This window comes from Diadema antillarum, unplaced genomic scaffold (genome assembly GCF_040938485.1).
Source record: "Diadema antillarum isolate AM-2024a unplaced genomic scaffold, OU_Dant_1.0 seq00000716_RagTag, whole genome shotgun sequence".
Classification (NCBI taxonomy): domain Eukaryota; kingdom Metazoa; phylum Echinodermata; class Echinoidea; order Diadematoida; family Diadematidae; genus Diadema; species Diadema antillarum.
Window position 1 is genome coordinate 114,651 of NW_027271620.1, and position 12,102 is coordinate 126,752.

At 39.8% G+C, this 12,102-nt stretch overlaps 2 protein-coding genes across 2 annotated transcripts in view; both read left to right on the forward strand.

Moving 5' to 3' along the window:
• The window catches only part of LOC139737938 (GTP-binding protein 10-like), a 103,461-nt gene that overhangs the window by 3,554 nt on the left and 87,805 nt on the right, over window positions 1-12,102 (forward strand). The gene's annotated exons all lie outside the window — the stretch shown is intronic.
• On the forward strand, window positions 2,679-8,472 carry LOC139737942 (uncharacterized). The gene is made up of 10 exons (XM_071648607.1): window positions 2,679-3,665; window positions 4,579-4,847; window positions 5,215-5,424; window positions 5,967-6,203; window positions 6,494-6,570; window positions 6,693-6,886; window positions 7,038-7,367; window positions 7,522-7,671; window positions 7,799-7,991; window positions 8,189-8,472. The coding sequence occupies exons 1-10, from the start codon at window positions 2,679-2,681 to the stop codon at window positions 8,470-8,472; spliced, it is 2,931 nt and encodes a 976-aa protein (XP_071504708.1).

The following is a 12,102-nucleotide window of genomic DNA, read 5'->3' on the forward strand; positions in this document are numbered from 1 at the left end:
AAATGCGTGCGCCTCTACGAATACATACTCCTTGTCTGATGGCATGACCGCCGATCGCAAGCAAACGAACGATGTAAACGCGTTGGGGAATACCGGCATGCATTTCAGCAGTTTTGTACATACACGTATGTATAAGGCTTAAAAGGGTATTGATCAAGCAAGACAACATTAAAAAAAAAAAAAAAAAAGCCATGGGGAGCAATGGAATACAATCCCAATGACCATGTGGATGGATCTGAAAGGGTTAATTTCTAGTTTTTCATTAACCAATCCATTATGCCTTTAAGATGAAAGCCAATCTAAAATTTTATCAATTTCACGACAATGATAAAAAAATCCAGCAGAACAGTGCAAGAATGATAAAAATCGGATAAAAAATAAGGAAGTTATGACATTTGAAATTTCAAAAATTTTCAGAAGACACTTCTTGTCCCATTGCTATGAATGAATGAATGAATGAATGAATGAATGAAAATGAATGAATACTCAAGAGTCAATTTTATTTATCTGTATGTCACAGTACATAGAAATTTAGCTTCCAATTCTTCCAACTTGTTACACACAATAATTATGAAACACACACGCACGCGGACACACACACACATACACACAATCAAACAGAAAGTGACAAGCCTGACAGGAAAAGAAAGACAGGAAGGATCTCCTCTCATGCGATAGAAGTCTTGGGGGGGGGGGGGAGGGAGGTCTCTCAATAAATAATCAAACAATTCTCAACTATTGGAAATAAACAAAACATGTATGTAACAGAAGTGTATTCAATTCAAATCACAGTAGAAAATGAACATGAAGCAAAAATGAATATGAGTCCCCAAGAAGCAGAGCTTGTGAGTGGAGCCCATTGTGAATGTACAACATGTACAGTGTGAAAGGAAACTTGATCTACATAGATGAGACATCTGGGGCATTTCCTCTGCAGACTGGGGAAAAAAATAAAAAACAAAACAAAACATACCCTCTATCATGAAAATCACCTATTATTTTCTTAATCCTTCACTCTCCAGATGTTCATTATGTGTGCACTTCCTTTATTGCAAATAAATAATGAACCACACATTCGAAATGCGCTTTAAAAACGAAAAAAAAATAAGTGCCGGTAGGCCCGATAGTAAATCATCGCCCAGCATGCATTCTATTTGTTACGTCTCATGAATATTCATTTCAGTTCTCAGCGAGCCGTCCGGTTTTTTTCCACACGCATACATTGCGTATTACAGTATGTGCTACGTTTTATCCATATTAGCGCATGCGCTGTGTAAGTCATACTACAATACGAAATGCGGTAGGATTATAAAAACCTCGGATAAGCTCTTTCACAGGGCTCTCAAAACAGATCATATTGTAAATCGACTTCGCCTGCCGTGATTGTAAGTATCTTATCTAAGAGTAAGGCCACTAATTTCGTTATAAAACCCTCTATTTTGGTCTCTGGTCACGTAAATGCTTAGCCATATCAGGTGCTTCCGTGACAGGATAGGTTTGCTGTGCGACCCCTTTACGGTACGTATTTGTCCGTATGGGGTCGCTGCTGCGGTTAGTTCTTAACTAGCTTAGCTTAGCCTGTAGTATACTTGGGTGACCCGCACCTCGTCATAGTTAATGTTTGCCCATATTTGAATCACATTTCGCCACTGAAATTCTTTGAAATCCAACTCACATACAGGAAAAATGCTGAAAATTCCAATGGAATCACAAGTTCACTGATCGATATTGAAAATTTGCAGCTATCGTCGTCAAACGTGAACGATGCGAAAAAGTTGCGCGCTAAGGAAGGGGCCCGCAACTCGTCACCCGCTTTCCCATAGACTTAGCACGTAAAAGACGTGTGCGGGTGACCGTGATGTTCCCATAGACATACACGTAAAAGATGCGTGCGGGTGACTTATAACACGTATATGAATCCTATATAGCCCTATTAAAATTTCAGATTTTCGCGAAAAACTGTTCGGTTTTCACCACAATTTGCTTGGTTGTGGTAGCCCTGCCAATTTTCAAGCGTACTGAACACAGTCCCGGGCATATATTTTTGTTTAGTGCGCTCAAAACGATTTTAAGCGGGGCGACGGTATTCGGGCCCCCGACGAGGTGCGGGCATCTCACTATACTCAGTACAGTTGTGGTACACGTATGCTCGACGCGCATAGGCTGCGTGATCACTTAGATTGTTCCAGACTAACCGCTGAGGGCGGCCTTTAATTACTATTGATATATTCGCGGGCGCCAGAATCAAAAATTTGGTGGAGATGATGTCATGTTAATAAACTTTTTTTTTAAGGGGAAACCCCCTTGATTGACCAATGAGAAATGAGAAGAGAAGGTATGAAACTTATACGTCATAATAGGGGGTTCACCGTTTGAATTACTCGCTTGGCCAGGACAGTACGTCAACGATTTTCCTGACGTACTGCTTGGCGAATTAAATTCACATATTTATCAACATTTTACAAGCATTTCTCAGAAACATCATAACCACAAAACCAAAGTTTTCAGCGGTAGGTGGGGTTTTGTTTTGAGTTGTGCTAGTGTTTTTCTAAATAATTTGTTCAGTCTCTGTTCATCCTACTTTTTTCTTTTGCCGTCAGTGTTGCTCGAATCTCGTTTGTTTCCTGTTTATGTCACGCGTACGTTTCTCGTCGTCTTGGTCCCATATGTAGTGTATCATGTTACGTAAGGGGCAGGGGCGTGGTCTTGGTGACGTCGGCGCTGGTGTGGGTGGGGGGGATGCTGCTGGTCTGGGAAGGGGGGACACTGGTCTGGGTGGGGGGCAGACAGGTCTGGATGAACATATTCGTAATTTAGGCAAACTGTGTAGGTTTTGTGGCCAGACACTGTCAAAGAGGCCTCTGACATTCAAAGTTCGTGATTATCTCCCATTGGTTGAAAAATATGTTTCTGTCTGTAACGATGATGATGATGATGTGTATCCCACACGGTTTTGCAAGACCTGTTACACGGGCATGAAATCCCCCAGAAACAAATGGGCCCCGTCAATGTCATGGGTGCCACACAGACGCAACAAAGTATGTGAAGTGTGCTGTAGCGCAAAAAAGTTGTCAAGTGGGGGCAGACCAGTTAGGAAAAAAAGCCCAGGCCGACCCAAGCAGGACCACTCCCTGCAGGCAACCCTCAATGCTCTCAGAGAGAAGTCGATGGTAGGAGCCAAAATTGATGAGGAGTCATTTAAAGACAAGTTCCGGTTAGCTGAGAACAGCCAAATTCGTTGTGGATTGTGTGAGCGTGTACTTGTTTGTCCTGTCTCCACCCCATGTGACCATTTGTTTTGTTTGTCATGTGTCGAAGCCCTCTTCTTGTCTAAATGTCTTGTTCATTCTTCATGCCCCACCTGCCAGACACACTTCCACTGTCAGACACTCCATCCTGCACCTACATACTTTCAACACATACTACAAAAGTCAACAGTATCATGCAAACAATGCAACACACAAATCAGATATGAAAACGCACACCAACATGCCCAATCATGCACAATGACAGCAATCTCGCATCATCAAACTACGAATAGTACGATAGTGGAGCTTAACCAGCTCACGCCAATGCAAAGGGAGAGTCTTGGCACTGACATTCTGAGAGAAAAATTAAAATCTTCCAGTGATGGTGCAACGGCTGTATTCCGAACAAAGGGACAAGTGAGTCTTCATAATTCCTGCATGTTCTAAGTATTAAATAAATGTGCATAAAAAAAAAAAATGTGACAAAACATATTCCCCGAGTATAGATGAACACAAGAGAATCAGTCTGCTTTGTACTTGCTTATAAAGTATATATAATGTAAACACTTTTGTATGAGAAAACCAGGTTCAGAAAAATAACTTAATTAGAACAAGGGTACAAACATATGGAATACAAATTGTGCACAAACAATAATGGGGTAGAGAAGGAAAAGGGGGAAGTACTGGGAGAAATTGCATACCTTCTTACCAATAGGGCCTACATTACCTAACTAGAATATAGGTGACATAAAACCAACTCATTTAAAGTAGTTTGATGTCATTATTAAAGGAACATATCATGGTGAGCATATCTTGTTATAGCATGTTATATCAAAGTTCTTGATACCAAATTTCTTTATCATAAATTAATAAAAAAATGGCTTCTCATTTTAATCTATATATTATAATTATAGATATTATATAGATATTGTATACATATATAGATATCATATAGATATAGATATAATATAGATATTATATATAGGTATATAGTATATAGCCCTTAAGACAGTCACAGAAAGTTGCAATCATGAAAATACAATATCTCTTGGCTATGTCTAGTCCCCCCCCCCCATCCCAATTAGAATCAAATTTACATTTCTTTAAAATTTGTGTGTCCCTTTTGGAATCCCGAAAATCAAATTCCTTTCCTTAGCTGGTAGACCTATATTGTAGAGATAGGTAATTCAGACTGTCCTCAGAGTAATTTGATAAAACTGGAAACTTCTGTTGATGGAGGGGGACACAATACTATAGAATTTCAGTGAATTTATTCGGACCCCAAAAAGCTTTTTTTTATTTTTATTCTCGTCCTTTTCAAATTTCACAGCCTCTGGTCACGAAACTCATGGTTAAACCACGGGTGTCCTCACAAGACAGTGCTCCATCAACGAAGAGGAAGAGAACAACCGCTCTTGCAAGCATAAGGGAAGAGCTATCAGATGGGTCTGGCACAATCCAGCTCCAGCATGAAGTCGATAGTGCACGGAGGTCGGGGACGCTGGATGCTGGCACGTCTATCAACATCACTGATGTCGACCTCCTCGCTGCACGAGCTATGTTGCGTCTCAGCTGGAGGAGTACAAGGAAACTGAAGTCGTAAGGAATTAGTAGTTGTTGTTTTTTACTGTTAATTCCTGGCTTAATGATCTTAAAACTTTAAAAAAAGCTGGCTATGATGAAAATATAAAGGGAGCTAAATGAAGGAAATTAACAGGTATGATGATCTTTGAGATTATATGGATTGTAGGTCAATTTTAATCATCTATCAATACCAAAGTCCATCACACTTTTTTTTTACATAAATGCCCTTATGAATACAGAAAAATCCTAATATCTAATGGACCAAAGTCCATCACAGTTTTAAAAATATATGCTCTTATGAATACAGAAAAATTCTAATCAAGTTTTGATACGTCATTGCTTTGTTTTTCATCTATATTTTTTATGTCACACTTTGATTCAGGTGGCTAAAATCGCACAGCATACCAAGCCACTGTGAACAACGGGTTCGCCAGAGAGAAAAAGAGATCGTTGGTGACAACTTGGAGGGAGACCATGTGCCACTCCAATTCCATGACGAGGACACCAAGCAAACCACCATCTCACAGACTCCCCTTGTGAAGGTGTCTTCATTAGAAGAGAAGGTCATGTCACAATTGGACCAATATGACACGTGAGTCGTACCCTTGCAATTGGAAAAACAAAATGTCACAGAAATTCTCATTTCAATACAAATGATTTTTAAACTCCCTATTCTTCCTCTCTCTCTCTCTCTCTCTCTCTCTCTCTATATATATATATATATATATAAACAGAAGTACTGCTCATTGTCTGTTTAAATAAATCAAGAAAATTTCTGAAAGTTTTGGCCACACCATACAAAAGAAGGCAACTAAGCTTTCAAATAAACTGGAGCATAGCTCTCAACAAAATTAAACTGGAAGGCAGTAGTCACACTCTTCATCAGTGCCCATGGTGTGACAAAAGATCAAAAATAAAATCCGTTTCTGAATCAAACATGAAATACTTGTCTGATCATGGGTAGACGGATTTTGCAACTCACCTTTCAGAGAAGTAAATGCACAGAGAAGATGGAGGCCATGTGTAAGGTATCCAAGTTGATGCAAACTGCTAATGCATAACCATAACAGCAAAATAACAAGGTCAAAGCACACCTCAAATCAAATACGAATGTTTTCACTTTCTTCTTCACAGAATGGATCTTTTATCTTTTGAGGACACAGGTGGAGAAATCTGGGTCAAAATAGGAGGGGACAAGGGGGGATCCTCATTCAAACTCATGCTACAGATCTGTAACGTAGCCAAGCCGAACAGCATACTTAACACCAACATCATCATGATGTTCGATGCAGTTGACAGCATTTTCAACCTGGAGCTCGCTTTGAAGGGATTTTCAGCTGAAGTGGACAAGCTGGCAACCAAAACATGGAGGTATAGTAGTGTTCTTCAGAAATAATAGTGACCATCAGCACATAATACTGGTAGCCTGCAGTAAAATGTTTCCCACAATCATTGAAGACATACTGAACACTAAAAAAAAAAAAAAAAACATATTGCAAAATGCACTGTAATGAGTAGAGTAACATGTAATTCCAAGAACAACATACCCAGTGCATTGAAGACAAAGATACTTTAATGCCACCCCTAAAACTTTTAAATTTTTCAGAAAAAGTTTTTAAGCTGTGTTACATGAAACTATTCATTCTCATTTCTGTTTACAGGGGAAGACGACTGCGAGTGTTCCACTTTGGCGACTATGAATATCTTACCAAGATCTATGGCTTGACAGGACCCAATGGTAAGTAATGCACTTATATCATTTAATAAGGGAGGAAAGTGACAAAAGATTACTGGATGAAATGCTTAAACATCAAAAGTGTCTTTTCATTCATTCTTTTTCCATTTTCAATTCCTTAAAAGGTCGTCACTGTTGTCTGTACTGTCTTGCCAGCAAGCAAGACATGGTCAAGCCTGCCTCAGAAAGACAGTGCCAGAGCAGGACACTGGAGAGCCTGAAGCAACACCTTGAGCAGTTCAACAGTTCCCGATCGAGAAGCGCCAAGGATCACTTCAATGTAGTGCGTCAGCCCCTTCTCCCAATACCCATCGAACAGGTACTTCTACTAAAACGAAGACAAGAAACAAATAATATCAGAGAAGACTTTCCTCAAACTTTCGATGCAAGTGCACTTAGTTCAGTTTTCATTTATTATTCCTCCTTTCCTTTTCTTTTTTCTTTTTTTTTTTGGTTTCGTTCAATTGTAGGTATGTCCTCCTGGCCTACACATCAGCCTGGGGCTGTTCCTGAAACATTTCAATAGCTTAGAAAAAGCATGCCACCAGCTCGACCTGAAGGCCATAGCTTACCTGGCACCAAAGGGCAATCCAGATACCAGTAACCTGTCTCAGAGCATGGTCAGCATGCTGGAACAGCACCGCCTGAAGGCTTCCTTAGCTGAAAAGGAGGAGGAGCGAAGGGATCTTATGGAGCAGCTGTCCTGCTTCGTGCTCCTTTTCCCCGACGAGGCAGCATCCCAGCCTGTCCAGCTCCTGCAGGAATCTGTGAAAGAAAAGGATTTGGAGATCAATGATGTGGTGTGTAACTAATACTTTAAGTTTTTAACATCTTCTGTAATCAATAACATCTTACCATTTTATCAGCTTGTACGTTTGTTTACAAAAAATCTCAATTGTTGGCAATACATTCTTACCATTACATGCGTATATTCATACTTTCTTATCCTTACAGAAAACTGCACTCAACAAGACGACAAAGGTACCGGAGGGCAGGGGCACCATCACATCAAGCTTGGATCAAGCCCTGCAAGAAATCCACGTTCAGAGACAAGCATATCATGGAAAATCGTTTGTGGGCAACCATGTCCACAAGTGCTTACAAGTAAGTGTAGCACTTAATCAATCCTGTAATCAATCTGACTTTGCATATTTTTCTTTGGTGCCCATCATATTAATTAGACCCTGGTCTGAACTAATTATGTTCTATAATTTTCAATCTACATTTGCAGTCTGAGAACATCAAGAAATTGACGCAAACAGTTGCTGACACAACAAGAAAGCTGTGCCCAGATGACGACGACTTAATCAGAGAGGCAGATAAGGTAGCACGCACATACTACAACCTCTTCAGCCACTTTGGACGCTGCCACGTCGGCATGAACACAGCTGGTTTCCTGCAGAATGAGGAGATAGATGACCTAGGTAAGAGTAATGTCTAAAAACAAAACAAATTCATTAGTATATCTCTTTACTTACTTACAAATAATGCTTCATCAATCTTCACTTAAAAACATTAAAAATTGGCATTACAGAAAAGAAAATATAGATGAAATTAAAAGTTTTATCCTCAATTTTTTTTTCTTGATTTTGGTGTTGTTCTTTTATATTTTCCATTCTAGAGAGAAGCATCAAGGAATATCTCCACTTCTTCAGGACACATTTCCCAGACGAAACAGTCCCCCCAAAAATGCACCTGCTTGAGGACCACATCATACCTTGGTTGCGGAAGTGGGGAGCTACAATGGGAACAATGGGGGAGCAGGGAGGGGAATCACTCCATGCTCAAATCAATAACATAAAGAGAGACCTACGTGGATACAGTAATGATCTGGAACTGCTCATGAGGAGTGTTAAGGGCCAGTGGTTGGCAAGCAACCCGCAGACATACCGTCTTTTCACATAAGCCAATGTACATATGATACCACTTGCACAAGGATTTGGTCAGATTTTCACAATCTTGCTGGCCATGGGTTTCTCATTTTAATTTTCAAGTTTTGATTGTGTCTTTTTCAACGACATCACATCCTTCAGCACTCCTACTGTAATTGAACAGCCAGACAGATGAACAATGAATTTCTTATGCTCAGCAGAAAGTAGCAAACCCCACTGAATAACAATAAAAATTAAACAATGTATCGATAGTAAATGAGCAGAAAGGACAAACTTGATGGACTGAATCTGATGATAATAAACTCAACATTCTTTTATACATTTATATCAAATGAAGCGAGTAAATGAAGACATGCTTTTGGCTTCATTAGTGAGATATGCTGCAATTCAAGTCGGTCCAGGATTATCAAGAACATCAATCAAATTTACATGTATGTGACAGCTGAATTCCCAGACCTTACATGTATGTATAAGCTGGATGAACAGGAGCGTACTACTATTACATATCAGAGCAAGATCTGAATTATCACTACATGTATCTTTTGTACTGCAAGTACATGTACTGCAAGTCTTCCCAGTGGCGATCAAGCCTAGACTTAAAGCATCGATAGATGGAGCTTCCACTACTTCTTCCGGCAGGGAATTCCAGTCCTCTATTACTCGATGTGTGAATGTATCCCTCCTTACATTTGTTCTGCATCTCATAATGTTATGTAATTGTTATGTAGAAAGTGTCTGCCAAACAATGTCAGTGTAATTTTAGCCATTAACACATATAGCCACTGTCTGTCACAGCCAACACTCAAAGTCGATTTAATTCAAACCTGTCCATTTGGTTGTATATCAATTTTATTTGGGTGTATATTGATGTGTTATTTTTTTTTCTTATGAAGCACTGTTATGCTGAAAGTACAGCTCCATTTGATACAAATATTCTTTTTTTAATGAATGTACTGTACTGTCATGCTAGTATAAGGACAGCTCCATTTGATTTTAATGAAAGTAAGCAAGCAGAGTATGTTTTTTTTTTCTTTTTTTCGGTGCATTGAATCCGATTCTTTACGAATGCACTATTTCTGCTGAAAGTACAGCTAAGTTCTGATTTCATTATAATTTGTGTTTTGTTGAATCGCGGATTCTGTGATACATGTGATTCGATTTATTATGAAATTGTATTGATTATGCCATATGGAATCAATAAAAGATTATGGAATAACAATAAAAAAAAACTATCACTGGCTCACACCAGTAACACGTATAGAGTCGAGTCTAAACCTATTCTATCTGACTACTTAGACGCTAGTATTGTGTAAAATTTTATAGACACTGATAGATACAGCAGTTAATAGCGCCGAATCCTTCCACAGCCCAGGCCATTCCATTATCCACGCATAAAGCAAAATATTAGGCTTTTACATAAATTTAGACACGACAAATCACAGTTCACACCGGCACACCTAACTATATAACTATGTTAGGTAAATTTTACACCTGCAGCTGCTAGTAGCTGCTATAAGTCAAAACAATTTTCATGTCCACTAACTACATACATGTACGATACGCAATGTACCGGTGAACATGCAACTGTACTGCTGCATGCTGATACACAGACACGGGAGGCGAAGTCGTTAATTACGAAAAAAAAATAAATAAATGAAATTCGACGATATATGATGAAAATAGTCATTGAGACTTACTAATGTGAGATTGATGTGCAGTAAAACACAGATTCCCGTGCACTTCAGGTTTACCTTCAGTACGATATTTGACGATTTCAGGTAGACTTCTGACACTTTCAGGAACACGCAAAAAATGTAGGATTACATGTCCTATGCATTGTACGACGTCAAACTTCCTCCTCTTTCAGAATATGTTACTCATTTAGTGTGAAAAACTCCTTTCTTGGTTTTTGAAGATTATTAAAAAAAAGTTAATTTCAAGAATTCCATGAACTTGAAATATACGAAAGTAAGGGTATTTAAAAATATCGAAAATGATAATAAAATAGTACGTATTTTTATGTTATTATAGTGAAATAGAAAAAATGGGAGTTTGTGAAAAGGTAGGTACGAGGTTCATCACTCAACTGGACAAGGATCACCTTTTAGAATTGCTTTGAAAAACAACAAAAACGTGACTTGACGATAAATGAATGTAAACAAAGAGGTGCAGTGTGCGCATGCGCGCAGCATTCCTTTTTTTTCCTGTCGCGCCGAACTAAGTGAGCGCTGCGCGGATACGTGGGTACCCGGGGCGCTCCTTGTACACAATTATTCTAACTATCAGTATTATACTGTGGGAGCGCTTTGCGTTTGGCGTTCGGGGCTAAGTTTTTTTTCCCAAACTTAGGGAGAAACTTGAGAAGATATGCTAATGTATGAGGATGAGACATTACATGCAAATTTCTAACTTAAACTTAAGGCCGTGTCACACCATTCCGGGCAAGCTACGCGGGCTTGTGGCGAGGAGGTACAAGTGTAGTTTCCATCACCTTGAAGGATTTTCAGCGGCTTGACTTGCGGGGAAACAAATTTACTCCCTGGAGCTCTCCGCAGCTGTTCCGCACCTGACAGTATCTAGCGCGTAGTTGCCCGGAGGTGCTCACACAAGTCTGATTTAACCGCAGCCAAGTTTTGAGCATGACCAAAACTTTTTCCGGGTGAGTCGTGGGAATGCCCATAGAGGTCCACGCAGAACGCCAGTAGGAGACCCTTGGCGGCAGCACTTCCCAGGCAACTCCCACGCAGGTACTTCACGATCACAGTCCCGTATGCAGCCAAGATAATGAAATGCTGCGGATTTCAGCCATTCCATTAGAGGAATTCCTTCACTGAGTTGTCAGCCCCCACGCGACTGGTACAAAGGTCACACAGTATACTCGCAAGTATAATTTAAGTAGAACGCGTCCAGCAAGTAAGACACATGCGCTGACTCGCTCAAATCTTTTTCCGCCCTCATTAATGTCCGGTATGCTAGAAAATCCCTATCTACACGTGACAAGCCCGAATAGCTTGCCCGGAAAGGTGTGACAGGGCCTAAACACGGTTGCGGGTAAAAATATATGCGTGCGCACCTCCGGGCGACTACGGTTGAGATACATGCTAGGTACTCTCATGTGCGGATCATCTACAGGGACCTTCGGGTAGTCAAAAATGCTCTTTGCAAGTCGCACGCAAGGCTTGCCCAGAAAGGTGTGACACGGCCTCAAGGAAGAAGTTGGTATTCAAAAATGCACTTTATAGGAAAGAATTTTAGGAAAATATTTCCGTTTGTATAAGTACCCTACATTCTATATTCTGTCAATTTATGCTGATATTGATATATTACTGTAATATTATGTGTCAATATGTAAACAACAATGCAATGTAAAAATGGAAATGAAACAAATTATAAATTCAAATTCAAAGCTCCACCCCTGTCCTACGTACGTTGTTAAGAATAACAAGCTGCAAATCATTGTGATACCGATAGGCGCGCTTGTCTTCACTGCGCGCAACATTTACTTTGAATAAGATGCGCGAAATGGGCATGCAATGAAAAAGGGGCCATGCCATGCACACATGTAACGTTAGGGTTCTATTTGACCCTACGTCGAATCAGTGGAACCTATCGTATTAAGATGCGATTGTCATTGGTTGGTTCC